This window comes from Lacerta agilis, chromosome 11, assembly GCF_009819535.1.
Source record: "Lacerta agilis isolate rLacAgi1 chromosome 11, rLacAgi1.pri, whole genome shotgun sequence".
In the NCBI taxonomy this organism is placed as follows: Eukaryota; Metazoa; Chordata; class Lepidosauria; order Squamata; family Lacertidae; genus Lacerta; species Lacerta agilis.
Genome location: NC_046322.1, coordinates 36,545,335 through 36,562,537, shown reverse-complemented (window position 1 = coordinate 36,562,537; position 17,203 = coordinate 36,545,335). Strand labels below are relative to the sequence as shown.

At 39.5% G+C, this 17,203-nt stretch overlaps 1 protein-coding gene across 1 annotated transcript in view; it reads right to left on the bottom strand.

Annotated features, from left to right (window-relative positions):
• Positions 1–17,203, bottom strand: part of LOC117054875 — a 37,069-nt gene that overhangs the window by 9,945 nt on the left and 9,921 nt on the right. The window contains exons 6-7 of the mRNA XM_033164083.1: positions 15,489–15,608; positions 8,175–8,405 (exon numbers count right to left, since the gene is read on the bottom strand). Of these exons, the coding sequence (XP_033019974.1) occupies positions 8,175–8,405; positions 15,489–15,608 (351 nt within the window). The remainder of the gene's footprint in view (positions 1–8,174; positions 8,406–15,488; positions 15,609–17,203) is intronic.

Below are 17,203 nucleotides of genomic sequence, written 5' to 3'. Positions count from 1 at the left end.
TCACTAACAATGATCTACCTGAACTTTCAAGGATTTGCTGTGCATTTTCTTGATAAAAATTAAATGCTAGTTTATGCTTTGCATCCTACACCCAACACAACACAATGGATTCCCTGGAAGATGTTAAGTCCTATGTTTCCCCTTACAGGTAAGGCATTTCAGTCAATACTAAAGAGCAATGGGCATCATTTTTCATCATAATGCTGCTTCTCAGGAATGCAGCTTTAACAGGTGAAAGTTTGAGATCTCAGGCAGGGAGGGGGGGTGTAGGCAATATTTCTGCCAATACAGAAGAGAGAAGAGTCATTAAGATGGTGGGCAGCTTCCTATGTTCAGTTTGGGGCTTGTCTTCTCCCTTCTGTCTGGGTCTTGCAGAGTAGTGCTTCCACAGAATGCAATGACCAAATCTACTTTTTACCCAGATGCTTCTGGTAGGCAGTGCGAGCCCACTTATAGCTGTCATGTGATCCAGGAGCATATTAAAATTGATAAAATTAGAGTACAGTGCTTTTGCAAAAGCACCTCTCGGAACAGTGAGGAAGAAAGTGTAGGGATGAGATAAGAAGCAAAGCGATAACAGTGAAACTCCACTTCAACAGAACATAAAACGTGGTCGAAAGCTCTGACATAGATACACCATGAAATGTAGCCGGTTGAAGTGCTGAAAATTATTTATAGAAAAGTCAGGTTTTTAAAGCAGTGACCTGGGAGGTTCAGTGCACCGCTTCTCCATCTTCCCTTAAGAGGAGCTTCTTGTCCACAAAACTTCAGAGTGCTAAATATATCTTATCTTAGAAAACCCTTTTGAAGAAAGTCAGTGTTGCCATTATTATTATTTTTAAAGATGAAGAACTGAAGCTGGTAGATCACAGCCTGCAACTTGCCACCAAGCAGGGCTGAGCAGAAATTTGAATTTGGGCCTCCCGTATCCAAGTCCGGTACACTTGTCTCTTGGAAGACACTGGCCATATGAGTTGGTTTAATTTATATGTTTTATCAGTCAAAGCATTTAAATCACCAGTTAAATAGGAAAGCCAGTACAAGCCATTACGGTGGCAAGTTACTGCCATCTACAGACCAAAGTAAGTAGCATCAACATCACAGACAAGCAACCACTTCTGCTAGTTGAAGGTGGTAACAGCCTGCTCTAACCCACACACAGAGACAAGAGCGAGAGAGGCACAGAGAGCTTGAAGTTAGAGATCTGCTTCCTCTACAAATTCAGATTTAATGTTACTAATATTTCACCCTGGTAGTTCATCTTGTACTCCGTTGTACTTTAATAGAGCAGGAACAATGGAATCTGCTACTCTGAGTGGCCTGCAAGACCAACTCACCAATGGAGCTTGGGGGTTTTCAATTGCTTTGGGACATATTGCAGTCTTTTAAATTACCAACTGATTGCTGTGTTTATTTTAGCCACTTTTTTTAAAAAAAAAGGTTATTAGATTGTGCCTAATTTTTCACAGGAAGGCAAATGATGAAATTCTAAAAACATATTAATATTTTAATCAATTGAAAGAAGACATTTATTTGCTTAAAAGTAATCTCATTGGTCAATCACCACTTCTAAACTAGATGAAAAGCAATTAAGATAGTACCATGCCATTTCTTTTGTTGTTGTAGCATTGGTATATGCTTGTAGCATTGGTATTAGCACAGCTTGATTATGCCTAAATTGATGCACAACAATATGAGCTGGAATACTAATCTGACGATAGATCGCAGCAATCAGTGTGAACATGTGCATTATAACTGAGTGGTTTTAAAACAAATAAAACAGGTTATCTGGTGAGCATACAACTGATATTAATTGGTAATAGCACCATGGGTTTCTGTTAGCAACCTTGAGGATCAACCATCATATTTAAGGCTCTTTTATGAATAATCAAACAAATCCATCAAATATAACCATTTTCCCATTGAAATTGTTACAACCCAGTGATCTGGATTTAAATATGTATATTTCAGAAAACTTCCAATTTAAATATTCCTTATTTTGGACTCCCGGGAATGGCGATTGCTTGTAGCAGTAAATTACACATTCTAATCTGTTTGCACCATCTGAACCTAGTTTTTATTGGAAAAGCCTAATATATACATTCTATAGATTTAAAAAACATATATATGTCTGATTGTAGAGTAAACTAAAACCAACATTCTACCATGAGGCCAATAAGGAGGAGGAAACTGCATGGAAACGGCATCCATGCTAAGCCCAGTAATAACTTGCAGGTGGGAGGGAGATTGATAGAACATTATTTTACGGTACAGTTCTCATGTTAAAATGCTCATGCTGCTTTTGATAGATACGCATGATATATTACTTCCCTGAAAGTGAAAACACAATTCTTTCATGTATCATCTAAGGCAAAATTGCCTCTGGAGGTGTCCAGAAATACTGGCTGGCACATAGGAATTCTATTCATTAGGTTGAGGCTGCAATTCTTCAGGAAGCATTAACAGAAGAATTGCTAGAGATCCGGGTAACAACAGTGTCATTTCTTCTTGCTGTTCCAAAATCCATGTTGTAAAAAAGAGTCCTTCATTTATTGAACCCCAGAACATTTCTTGTTTCACAGGTTTAAGCATCCTTGCAGATCCCAATTCAGTTATCCTCAGGATGCATTCAGACATGAGGAACCTTATGATAGTTTTCCTGATTATAGTGCTAGCACTTCTGTTCTATTTTCTAACATTCCTTTCACACCGCAGTACCTGTTGTGTTGGTCTAAACCACCAAGCCTCTTGGGCTTGCAGATTATACGGTCGGCAGTTCAAATCCACATGACAGGGTGAGCTCCCATTGCTTTGTCCCAGCTCCTGACAAGCTAGCAGTTCGAAAGCATACCAGCGCAAGTAGATGAACGGCGCGAAGGTAAACTGCATTTCTGTCCACTCTGGCTTCCATCAGGGTGTCCTGTTGCGCCAGAAGCGGTGTAGTCATGCTGGCCACATGACCTGGAAAAGCTGTCTGTAGACAAATGCTGGCTCTCTCTGCCTGAAAGCAGAGATGAGAGCCGCATCCCATAGTTGAATTTGACTGTACTTAACCGTCCAGGCACATGAGCCCAAGGTTTCTACCTAGGCTGAAACTTGTCTAATCAGAGCCTAGGATTTGACATTAGAATGATTTGACATTAGAATGGTACTGTAATGAATGAGTGATTCATCTGTAGGGGAGGGGTCTGCAACAAATACTGAGCAGGTTGACAGTTTCTAAGATGCAGACAGAATGAGATGTGATACAGCAGAAAGTGTTAGGGGTTAAGAGTCTTTTCTGGAGATCTGCTGCATTGTAGAAATAAATGCTTGTTAGTTGCCATTTATAATCTGCTTTCAGATTTGTAAATAAAGTACGGTAAATATTAGAAAGGAAAAAAAGAAAAAAAGAGTTTATTTCACAAATTGCACATGTCACCTTTGAGAACTGGGAAGCTAGATTTTAAAATGTGTATGTTATGTATAATTTTTTATAATATGGGTTGTAGTCAGCTAAGTTTTACTCAGAGTAGACCTGTTGAAATTAATAGCCCATGAGTACCTAAGGTCCATTAATTTCAATGAGTCTACTCTGAGTAAAAGGTCTTTGCTCACAACCCACAAATGTGATTTACAATCTCTCCGTTGCTTGCTCACATGTGACCTTTAAGACTCAACATCTAATAAACCCAGGCAGAGGAGGCACTGCAAATGTTTCCAGAAATTCCAGCAATAAAAATACAAAATTCACAATCACTGATTAACAGTTAATTTCCCTCTGCCAGCTTGATTCCGTAAATGAATTATATGATGGAAATATATTTTATAGCACAATTTAGCCAAACTAGTGAATTTCCTGGAAGACCCAATAGAACTCAAGGAATTTTGCTAAATCACCACATCAAACTAGTGGCCAAAAGCATCAGCTGTCAGCTGCTAATTCCTTTCCCTTTGATTCTTGCACTCCCTGGTGTACACGCTTATTCATGAGACTTCAGGAAACCCCTTTTGTCTCCATCTCTATGGAAGAAGCCATAAAGAGACTACTAAATAATTCATCATAGCCACCCACTTACCAGTATCTCACTAACCTAAGGCACTAAATGTCCTTGCTTACTAACACCATAAATATCTGTTCGCAGCTCTCTAGAGGAGGTTAGGTGCTCATGTTCTCATATAAGGCGGATATTGCATTCAGAAAACAAATTAGAGATAATTAGGCCTGCATCACTCTTAATTATTCATTAATACGTTTTATTTGCTAGGTCAGCTGATTCAAAATACAACCTCAGAATAAATGCCAGCAAAATGATATATAATATAGAAGACTTATATATCATATAGGCTTTTTTATGCTATTTGCTTCTGAAAGAATAAACATATTTTTTTCAAAATAATGTTAAGGTTATTCAAAAACGAAATATAAAGTTGATCTTATACCAAAAAAGTAACTGTATACAAAGAAACACCACCCCCATATACTTCCTCATCTCCTCCTTTCCAAAGCTTCCAGCTCATGAAAGGCTTCTCTGACTTGTTTTCAAGGCCCCCTTAACCCACCCCATTCAGTTGGCTCCCTTAATGCCAGTAGAGCATTTGGTGAGGGTGGTCCTTAGGGAGGAGGGGGTAAAGAACTCGGCTTCCATCAGTCTTCCATATTTAACTCTGGATCCATGGGTGTGTTAAGAGACTTGAGCCTACAGATTATTGCTGCAAGCTTCCATAGTTAGACAATTTGTGGTGTTAACTGCTCTTCCCATTTATTGTTTATTTACTTATAACTTACTTGATATGGCCTCCATAGTGTTTGCAATCAATAAAGTAGGTTACATTGTCAATCCAAATTTGCTGTGATTATTTAATATGCAAGGGACATTTATGTTCTTTCCTCAAAGGAAGATATTAGATGTGTAATACAATCCAAACCATGGCTATTTGGGAGTGGGCCCAATTGTATTAAATGGAGGGCTTACTCTCAAGTAAAGGCTTCTGGGACTGCAGCCTTAATTATTTAAGATTCAATCAAAAAACAAATTAAAAGCAGAAACAGTGTGACTTTAATTCTACTTAAAATGCAAATAATGGCAGCTTAGCTATGAAGTTGCTAATAAAGCCTCAGCCACAATAAAGATAAAGTAAGGATAAATGGGGAAAATTCATTTCAAATAAGATTATTATAGCCTTTTTTTAGTTTTCTTCATTTGTTAGGCACCCAATTACCACATGGCTAATTACACTGCATTATAACACACTTTAAACAATGCCCAAAGATAATAATCTAATATAATTTCACACTCTATTGCCTTGGTGGGGAAAAGGAAAATTGCTTACCAATATGCTCCTTTGGTCTCACTGGCTTGAGTACCAAAGAGAATCTTGCTGAAAAATTCTCAGGCTTGAAAGTCCCCTATCATCCCCTTTTCCTGAGCCACAATGGGCTTTCTCCTCCCATCAATCTCTATATAAAAAGGTGAAAATTAAATTTCATATTTTTTTCCTGCTGAAGCTACTCCTTTCACTGGCATCCCATTCCTTCAAGGGAAGAAGCTGTTGGAAGCACTTTGTCAGTTTAGATGTACATTTGAGTTTTTAGAAGTGTTGAGACCATTCCAATGTTTGCTCTTTGATAGAAGTGCAAAACCGTTCTAGAGGTGTTGCCAGAGGGTGGTGGTGGTGGTTGCTGGTGTTTTGTTTTTGAAAAAAAGTTTTCTGCAATTCACACACCATTTTCTAAAAAAATATAATTTGACAATGTTAAGAAAGGTTTCTGTTTCCATAAATCACTTCAGGCAGGCATCGAGGGAAGAATGCTCAAAATTTCATGTATATTCATTCAGGATTCTCGCCTACAGCAAGTTTTGAATATGCTGCCACATGTTCAGCAACACAGATATCATTGAGAGGACACAACCTGTGCCTCATCCTCCCAGAATGTTTAGCCTTAAAATGGTGTCTAATTCCCAGGAAGGAGGAGGAGGATCCCTGAGCAGATCTAGTCAAATCACTGTCAATGGAGTAGAATGAAAAACAAGTGAAAAAAATCCAAGCACATGGGCCTGGGGAACTTGGAAGTGGAAATCATCAGGTGGGTTCTGGTAACAAGAGGGCTGCTGAACTCAGGTCTAACTTGTAGGCTTCTGGTGGCATCTGGTAGGCACCTGTGACACCAATGGACTAGATGGGCCTTTGGCCTGATCCAGCAGACCTCTTTTCATAATTTTAACAAAGCTTTTTGAAAGTCTCTGTAAGCAATGTCAACTTGATCTCCTCTATCAACATGCTTGTTGCCTCTCAAAGAACTCTGAAAGACTGGTGAGGCCAAACCTACCCTTGTAGAAGACATGGTAGCTCTGTTTCAAAAGAGGTTTAAAGACTGTCTCAAGACAATTTAAAAAAAACAAAAAACAAAGATGTAGTATAAACACCAACAATTGGGAAACATTTGCCTGCAGGCGCTCCAACAGAATAGCCTTTACCAAAAGTGTCATGCGCTTTGAAGACACTCGAACTCAGGACACAAGGAAGAAACGTGCTAAGAGGACGCTTGGCAACTCCCTCCCGGAAACCAATGTCCTAACTGTGGAAAGACATGTGGATCCAGAATTGGCCTCCACAGTCACTTACAGACTCATTGTTAAAACTGTGTTTATGGAAGACAATCTTACTCGGCTATGAGTGATCATCAAAGAAGAGCTGTTTAAGCAAGACCTGTTCTTTTATATGCCTTATAATCATATCTTAAATCACTTTTTCCACCATTCCGTCCCTGTCCCCCCACCCCAAAAAAAGAGGCATTAAGCTAACCAGCCTGTAAATTTCCTGGTTCTCCTCTGGATCCCATTTTTTAAAATAAATAAATAAATAGTGCTATATTAGCCATTTTCCAATCCTCCATTATGGCAGCTCATCTTAGGAACAAGTTACATATCGTTAAATAAGAAATTTCTGGCCATCTGAGTTTTTTAAGAACTCTCAGGTGGATGTCATCTGGGCCCAGTGATTTGTCAGTTTTCAGTTTGTCAATAAGGCCCGAAACTTCATTTTTTGTCACAACTATTTGCCTCACTTCCTCAGATACCCTTTCTAAGGAAGTTAGTTCAGGCACAGGGGTCTGCCCTACATCTTCTGCTGTGAAGACAGAGGCAAATAATTAATCTCATCTCTGTACACTCTCATTTTCCTCCTTTAGCATTCCAGCAGCAAACAAAAGGGCACCACTACATCAGAAGGAGGGCACAAGGAGAAGGGGATGACAGAGGATGAGATGGTTGGACAGTGTTCTCGAAGCATGAGTTTGGCCAAACTGCGAGAGGCAGTGAAGGATAGGCGTGCCTGGCGTGCTCTGGTCCATGGGGTCACGAAGAGTCAGACACGACTGAACGACTGAACAACAACAACAACATCAGAAGGACTCTCCATTTGGAATCATACAGGAAATATAGGTGAACTTTAGCAGCAGCTGTGGGGAAAGGTGGAGCACCAGCTTATTCTCTTTGATGCTGGTTTAACTTTCTGTGTTCAGTAAAAAAAAACCATTAACTGATGGTAGGTGGTTTGGTATCAACTTCTCTAACTGGCGGCTGTTCTCAAGTTTTACAGACAGGGATCCTTTGTTCCAACATCAAATGTGTGTGTGTGTGTGTGTGTGTGTGTGTGTGTGTGTGAGAGAGAGAGAGAGAGAGAGAGAGAGAGAGAGAGAGAGAGACCCCTTTCCACATCATACTGCCAATGTGGAATCTGATGGAGCATAGCTCCTTCCTGCATCACTGAGGAATTATGAGAAGCTCACACTTCATTGTCCCACTTTCTGGAAAGACTCTGGTGTGAGTAGGAATAATCCTGCAGTGGCTCCCAGGGTATACATGTAAGAACAGGTTTAAGTGAAGAATATATTTAGATGCACTTGCTTGTCATCAAATAGTTCTGTACATAGTGGTACATCTGCAAAAGATACCCATGCAACATTATGAATTGGTAATAACTACAAGATACCAGCAAATTTATTTCATTTTCTGCCTGAAAAGAATGGGGAGGGGATGACTCTTTTCCCCTCCATCGAATAAACAGGAATGAAGTATGAATAAGAGCCAGAGGCTCTTGATTATACATAACTAGGAGAATGTAGCATTTTGGATAGCATTTAAAATTGTTCTGAAATAATCCCTCTCCAACCTGCCAAGCACAACACTCACCCAAGGTGCTGAAGGTACCAGAAGCGTCAAAGTGAGCAAATCATTGCAACATTCCTCCACAGACTGCTGACACTGAGTTGCATGATTTATCAGCCGAGCATAAACAGCAGTTGGTAGGATGTGCTGAGCTGCCTCGGAGGACATCTGTCCTGGGGCAAGAACAAAACCCAGATTTTGCCTCATGGCAAGCAGGTGTCTCCGCAGCTTGCTAAGTTTTCCTTCAAGAGCGCTCTGCGAAAACAAGAAAGGTTAAGATGAGAAATGGTAAACATTGAGGAAATAAAAACAAGTTAAGCATGCCAGGTGAAAGGCCACATGCCCTCACTAGGTACCTGCAAGGCACCACAGTGGGTAGGCTGACATTTCCAAAACAATCACTTGGGAACTGTAGTGGAGACGTCAAACCCCAGGCATTCCACTGCCATTCCCCCCGCCCTTCCAAGCCATCTGTGGAAAACATGTGTTGAGGGGGCATGATCTGACAAAGCATGAAACACAACAAATTGCCAGAATTCTAGCTTCTTAAAACAAATAAGAAAACAGAGATCAAAGCTACCCTCCAAACAGGGCTGATTGTTTTTCCAAAAGAACAGCTCAGAGCTAGAGTAGTAAAAAGGATTTTTTTGGAGGGTGGGGGAATGAAACTTCTAAACAGAGTATTAGAAAACCATAAACAAGCCAATGTTTATCTTCTACCTACCACAGAATCCTGTGTCCTTTTCCTGTTTAAACCTTTAGCCAGCTGTATTTGCCATTTATTGAACAGCATGTTTTCATTTAGTATAGTCTAAGAAGTCATTGCTAAGATGAAGCGCTCATTTTGAAGCAATTAACATAAAGAGATTAAAATGTATAAATGCTAAGGTAAAGAAAAAGAAAAGAATGTGCAGTTGTACTGCCAAATAGCACCCCAAAATAAGACTGGTATACATTCTGAGAATATTTACATATTTAAAAGAATTTGCCAAGACAAAAAACATTTGGATGCAAGTGTTCATGCAAATTTCTTCATAACACACACAGCATCTTGAATGCTACAATATGAGCTGTTTCTCTCATCTCTTATGTACAACTTTGAATACTTCATTTTCATTCAGCGCTTATCTGATGCTTCTAACTGTTACACATGATTATGCATTTCACAGCTGATGTTCTAAACTTCATATAAGCGACTTCAAATGAAAAATAGGTTTTTAATTCATGGATACTTTGCACACAGGTGTGTGCGTGCACACACTTACAAACAGAAAGGAAGTAGTTACAGTCGTTTTGCTTCCAAAGGGAAACCAGGCATCACCAAAAACCTCAGGTTCTACAGAAATAAAAAGTAGCTCATCCCAGTTCCTCTAGTCCCTTGCAGATAAGTGTACAAAGCATTTAGAACATCCTGAGGTTGCCTATATATAATTTTCCATCCCTCTGGAAGTGAGAAAGCATAACTCTTTACATGGCTCTCCTGAGCAGGAGAACAACCAACAGAAACTCACAGGGAGAAAACAAATTACATGGTAGGTTTGGTAACCCTCTGACACATGATCTCTGAACTGCATATAAGTACCAATTGAGTTTAGAGATACAAATTCAAGCTTAAGTTCTGTAAAGTCACACATAAATTGACTCCACTGAAATCAAAGTAATTCCTGAACACAACTATAAACCTCATTTTATCTCAGCTCTTTACAGAAGATATGATGGCAGGATGAAAGCTAGCTTTTGTCTGCCCTCAGTCCTTCTCTCCTGGCAACTGCTACGCAGATCAGAGAAGAAATAGAAGCAAAAAAGCAGTGCCTGCTGATGGAAAAGCATTAGATATGTGAGGAAGGCTCAAATTTAGATGCAGAGTCAAAACTTGAACTGTAGGCAAAGACTCTTTGTTCACTTCTGGACAGCTAATGAGTCCCAACAGCTGATCGTCAACACACTAGCTAACAGAGGAACCTGTGTGTTGCATAGGATCCGGTAGCTTACTTAGGGTGTGTGGTCAGTGCATGTGTAACACTGACCAGGTCCTCATTGTCACTGGGTGCAAACTAAGCATGCATTCTAGAACACATCCCGCCCTACCCAGTGGATGATTATAATGATAAGCAAGCTGTCTAGTATGGAAGCTTATCTGTCATTACTGACCTTCTCACTAAGGAACCTCACTAAGGAACCCCTGATAAGCCCTCTAAGGAACTTTGAGGTTTTCCAGTACACAGCTTGAACATCACGATCTGATACAGTGGTACCTCGCAAGACGAATGCCTCGCTAGACGAAAGGCATTCGCTAACGAAAGGGTGACTCGCAAGACGAATTTCCCTATGGGTGTGACTCGCAAGACGAAAAATTTTCGGGTTTTTTTTTTTCTTTGTCAAACCGCGCTTCCCCCGTCTGTGCTTCGCAAGACGAAATTTTCGCTAGACGACAGCACTGGCAGAATGAATTAATTTCGTCTTGCGAGGCACCACTGTATTTGAATTTAGGTTTTTTCCTTCCTCTAATGCTTTTAAAATTCCAAGTACTTGACAACCAACGGTATCCCATTTAAAGAGCACTCAGTTATTTAGTAACTTCTGTGAAAACACCTCAACAGGGAAAGATTGTTCCAGACTTTGCAATCTGTAATGGATAGAGTACTTTGTACTATATTTCTGTATTTTAAAAAACACTATTAGCATTTTTGAAAGCATTAAAGTATATATAAGCTTTACACTAATTTGAAGACTAAATATCTGACACTTCTATTATTATTTTGCTCAAGTATCCTTGATTTTCATAAATATTCTTGATGTGATCATGTTTTTCATGGTGTCCTTCCATTGTCTAACGTTTTCAGTGAATGCTTTTCTTTCTCTAGACGGGATTGTGCATACCAAACGAACAGTGAAATCTATCCAGATGTTGAATGAATCTTCATTTGCGTCAGCCATCAGGCCATAGTAATAAAACAACAATACGATATACAAAAAATAAAAAGTCAATTATCTAAAATACATTTTAGATTTTGAATCAATAGTCAAATAGTGGAACTTATTCTAATTGCCTCAGCTAAAAACCTTGCAACTATACCTATCCAGATACCGGTATGTCAAGCTGCCCTTGTAGTTTCAAGTAAGCATACCTGTTGTATTTATAGATGCTTGGAGGCTGAAGCCAAGTTCTCACTATATTACTGATTTCAGTATGTTCATGTCTGAGTGCACCTGGCTTTACAGTCTAGAGGTTGAGATATATGGCTGCTAAGATGCTGCCTTCTCCCCTGTTCTCCTCAGTCAGTCATGGGTTCGAGCCCTGTGTTGGGCAACAGATCCTTGCATTGCAGGGCATTGGACTAAATGACCCTTGGAGTCCCTTCCAACTCTATACTTCTATGATTCTATTGCTAGGCTCAGCAAGTTAGAATGAGAAGCCTACACAGAAAAAAATCCCACTACCCAAAAAGGGGGGGGGGTTCGCTGACTGATCTTCAATTCCAAAATGTACATGTGTGCATACATTCCATTCCTCCCTGAGGTCCATCAGTCAAAAACAGATAATGGTCTGATGGTATGTTATGCATTGCTACAGCTAAAGTTATGTTTTGTGGTTGAGATAGCACTTGGAAGCCATCTCCAGGCTCTCTGACAAAGTGCATGATTTAGTAGTTGAATAAAGAAAATGAACCAAGGCATTCTGCAAAAGCAGTGTGAAACATGTTTGTTTAAGCCAAGGGTAACCAATGTTGTGTCCTCAATATGCTGTTGGACTACAACTCCCATCATCCCTTACCTTTAAGCAGGATGGATGGGGCAGATGAGAGCTGGAATGCTACAACTTCTAGAGGGTTGACACCATAGCAACCACCCCTGATTTAATTATTTCCAGTTAGATTCAGGATAATCTAGCAGTTTATATTTTAATAATATCTTTGGTTTTTTATTGTTGTGACTCACCCTAAGCATGAGGGGCAGTACTTTCTAGAAACCTAGGCTATGTTAGAAATTATCTCACCGTCTCTGAAACACTTAAGTCATAGAATTGTAGAGTTGGAAAGGATGCTGAAGTCTCCGCATTTTATTCTAGTTCCTTCATTCAACATGGTGCTTTATTACTATTTTATTAACAAAGTCCTTCCCAAATAGTTCTAACTTAGTACATCTCCATTCGCAGGGTCCAAGCTCTGGTAAGTGGAGCAGGATGAGCAAATAGATTTAACCTTCAACTGATAGAAAAAAGCAACAATGAAGCATAATAAGCAGAACCACACTTGATCTGCAAAGAACAAGTAGGAAAGGTTACCCAATCAAATCAGCTTTCATTAACATCACAAAAGGTTTTTTGAGTGTTTCCAAATAACATCTAGTGTTAGCTCACCTATCTGAGCGTATTTCACTCTAGTTGAAGGCTTCTTTTTTGAAGTTTCTCACTATATGATTTCAAACAAAGATCTAAGAGCTTCCATGTTAAAAGCTGCTCTTTCATGCCAAATGTTTCCAACAGCCAATTCTCACTACAGCCTTCATAAGAGAAATTACGCAAGTTTTATTTTTTACCCAAGTGCCTGCATGAATTTGCATTTTACTTGTTAGCATGTTTTCTCAAGAAAAGGGAAATGTGTGTAATATTTATCGTGAAAAATAGGCACGACTGTACATGGAAAATAAATTACTCAGGCTAGAGAAATTATTTTCCCTCTTTAAGAACATTTGCTGCCTTCTGTCCTTCTGAGAGCTGGAGGAGGTTTCATTCCATTATGTGCACACATGGAACCGCATATGAGGGGCTAGAGAGAGACCACAATGAAGAACTGGATATGCTTCTTGACTGTAACTCCAGCATGCACCTAAATAGCCTAATATTTACATGGAAACAAGTTCCATTTAAATTTAAAGGATTTAAATTCAAGTACATGTGTTCATCATTACTGAGTTTCTACTGTTGGTCTAAAGATTGCACATTATCTTCAGAGTTCTACTTAAGCAAGTACCATGCACCAGCCAGATTTGCAGGACATAGAGACTAAAATGAAAGGGGAAGTGTGAGAATTATTGATATGCTTTGGAAAAAGACTGAATGTAGCTCCCTTTGTATTGCTGAAAGGTGACCTTTCCCCAGAACCAATTAAAATTATGAAATGCTCCAAGAATGTAACCCCGTATTTGTCATTGCCTTTAGCATGGCGCATTATAACAACTGTCATAGCAAACGGGGTTCTGATACCGGGGCTTTAATTGCAAAGCTTAATACATGTATGTTAATATGCAACGCAAGCGCTTCTCAGCAGGTGTTCTATGTGATGAAGTTAGCTTCGTGAATAATTCATCACAAAAGCCACTTCTACCGAGATACAATTTGCAATGTTTTTCAAGTGAGATCAGTGAAAATCAGGAGCTGTCATTGCCAATTTGTTTCAGTCCAGATTCAGAAGGTCACACCCTTGACACGCTACAGAGGTTAGAAATGCCCTTTTCTTCTTTTACATGTCAGCCATCATATATACTTTTATTTCCACCCTTGCCTCTCTAGAACTTAGAATGCCTGGTATTATCTGGACAGTTCACACCAAAAAACAAAAAAAAACAAGCTCATGAAAAGCAGAGCTTTCAGTCAAATTTGAATAAATTTTTGCTTCTCCTGTTCGCAAACGTGTATTCCTGCTCTGAATCATGAAGTTAAACCAGATCCCCAAAACAGCTTATATTTGGCCCAGTTCATTTATAATGTCAAGTTTGCATATTCCACCCTTCCCTCTCCCCTCTGGAAGAGCCACAGAGTGGGGATTGGAAGCATCCACTTCCTGTGATTTATCATTATGCCCATAAAGAATAAACTCTCGTTAGTGTAAACTACAGTTTACTTATAACAGGCCAGGATGAAATGATAGTTCATGATTCCAGTGTTTCATTAAACCATAAGGTAAAGGACCCCTGACAGTTAAGTCCAGTCACAAACGACTCTGGGGTTGCGGCACTCATCTCGCTTTACTGGCCAAGGGAGCCGACGTTTGTCCGCAGACAGTTTTTCTGGGTCATGTGGCCAGCATGACTAAGCCGCTTCTGGTGAAACCAGAGCAGCGCACGGATCTACTTGCACTTTGATGTGCTTTCGAACTGCTAGGTTGGCAGGAGCTGGGACCGAACAACAGGAGCTCACCCCGTCGCGGGGATTCGAACCACTGACCTTCCGATCGGCAAGCTCTAGGCTCTGTGGTTTAGACCACAGCACCACCTGCGCCACCATAGTTGACGTTAAACAGGAAGCAGATGCTTGAAACCTTCAGGAGGGAGTGTGTAAAAGCCTGAGACTCAAGCAAACACATCTGCATAACATGAAATTATGGTTTAGTGTTGCCTCCAAACAAGCCCATGCCATATTAAAATGAAGGATTCTACCTCATCCACCAGGTTTTTCTTATTTTGCTATTAAACAGTATTCACAACCTAGAGCTACATTTCCATAATCTGTTTAAATTTAAACATAAAATGTCTAGAGATACAAAAATTCTGAACATCTTCATTGCGGAGAATAAGAGGGACGCAGAAAAGACACATTTTGTGTCTCTTAATATTTTCTCATCTTCTGATCTGACTTGCACCAATTCTTTATTTATACTTCTGCCAAGCATAACTTTGTCCTCAGCCAGTGGTGGAAGTAGTGTTCCTTTATGAAACCATTGCTCAGTGGTGGCTGATGAAAAGCATGGCAAATATGGTTGAATCCAAGACATCATACTTAACATCCCATTGTACGCAAGAGCACACAAAAATCTTATCAGGCAATACTGTGGCAATAATTCAGAAAATAAAAGAATGTCAAAGTACAGACATTGATTTGGTGCCAAGCCAGTATAGAAGTTTATCATCACACTTGCAGCCCCAGAACTAAGCTGAGAAATGCTCTTGAACAAGATGCCTAACCTACCCTTCTCATGTCATGTGGTATCCAGCATATTCATGCTGGCATCACAACAAGATTCTGACTGGGATATCTAAAAGCAGATTATCTTTTAGTATATTATTTTGCACTTAGATATGTCTAGTACAGTAATAATGTAAAAAAGAGTTATACTTGCATAAGTCACTTTTTTTGGTTCTAGTCAAAATGTTATTCTGTAAAGGCAAATATCTCTGCCTTTAATTGAGCATCCCTTGATGGAAATAAATATCCCCTCAAGCATACTTTTAATCATATGGGATTTTAGTCATTAACCAGTCTGAAAGTAAGAGGGGCAAATGATTCATACTAATGCTAATTCATTTTAATATTTTAAGGAGTAAAAAAAGACAGTCAAAGTAAAAGTCGGGGAAGAAATGAAGCATTCTTCCTTGTATTTCAATTCATTAAGTCCTTACCACGTATCTGAGATTTAAATTTTCTATTTTGCCATAGCAGACATCCAAAAGGGTAACTGGCTGTGTAACAAGGTTCCCTCCCATAGTCCAAGGCAATGCAAGTTTTGACAGATCAGAAATCTGAAAAAGAGGGACAGTAGGAATTTAAAAAAAAACCAGTTACATTAAGCTTGTGTTTCATAGATAAACCCTCCCAAAGTTTAGTTCATCTCAATTTACAAAAAATGTACATTTTAATAAATAGTTCTTACCTTCAAGAAATCAAAGTACTTTCTCATTGGTCTGTTACTTTCAATAATCAGATCTTGCCAATTTCTATGCTTCTGGCAGAGCACTGGAGAGGTGGAATTCCTATGGATGGGATTCCCTTTTTGTGTAAGGTTGTCACCAAAAGAATTACAGTAGCCTAACAAACCCTAGGCTGACCAGCTGTTGAGGGATAGCCCAGGGGATAGAGACTTCAACCAAACCTTGTAAAATGCCCTTACGGAACTTAAGGTTTAGCTTAATAATATGCAATCCAGCATCTGATGAAGTTTCTACCAAGAAATTCCCAAGATGTGTATTTTTAAAATCATCCAGTAGTGAGTTCATAGCAGAAACAAGATAGAAACCAAGAACTTCCCAATACATAGCTCCATTATCTTAGCCATCTTGCTGCAGAAGTTCTCAATAACAGGAACACAGGAAGCTGCCTTATACTGAATCAAATCATTCATTCATTCATTCATCCATCCATCTAGCTCAGGCATAGGCAACCTTCGGCTCTCTAGATGTTTTGGCCTACAACTCCCATGATCCCTAGCTAACAGGACCAGTGGTCAGGGATGATGGGAATTGTAGTCCGAAACATCTGGAGAGCCGAAGGTTGCCTATGCCTGATCTAGCTAGCTCAATATTGTCTATGCTGACTGGGCAACTCCCCAATGTTTCAGACAGGAGTCTCTTCCCCTACTAGTTGGAAATGCCAGGGATCAACTATGGGACCTTCTGCATGTGAAACATATGCTCTACTACTAAGCTGTAGCCCTTCCCTAAAAATAGGCAGAAGAAGAAGAAGAAGAAGAAGAAGAAGAAGAAGAAGAAGAAGAAGAAGATTTTTCTTATCCCCATTCAAAAAGAAATCTTTGGATACTGAACTGATAAAGGAGAAAGGCATTCATGGAACATGTGGCTTATTATTCTGTTGCTATTCCATGAAGCCCTTAACTTGTTCAAGTCTGGAGTAGCTCAGAGGCTCTTAAATGTTAGGATCAACTTATAGTTCATGATTCTCACAAGGATTACACGTGATACAGTTGGTGCCTCCAGCCTTAATGATCATACCTTATTGCAGCTCATTTAAGATATCACAGCATGGAATAGTATTGGAATACATTATGTTTCTCACTAAATAAATAGGTTTGGAAGCCCAGTGAAAGCTATTAGGGTCTCAGATGCTTTAAGTAAGAAATGGAACCCTAACACTTCTACAGCACCTGTTGCCAACAGAAGGTGAAATCACAAATGGCATATGCTAATTTGTGATTTCACCTTCAGCTGGCCCTGGATGCTAAAGTAGCTTCCACTGTGCCTTGCTGGGGTGCAGGACTTTGAATAGGCTGTTTTACTGTGGCACACAAGATTCACAGTTGGTCGTGGTTGGATGCCAAAGAGCAAGATACCAAGCAAAACAACACAAGCACAAGATGTAATTGCAATATAAATCTCTTTGT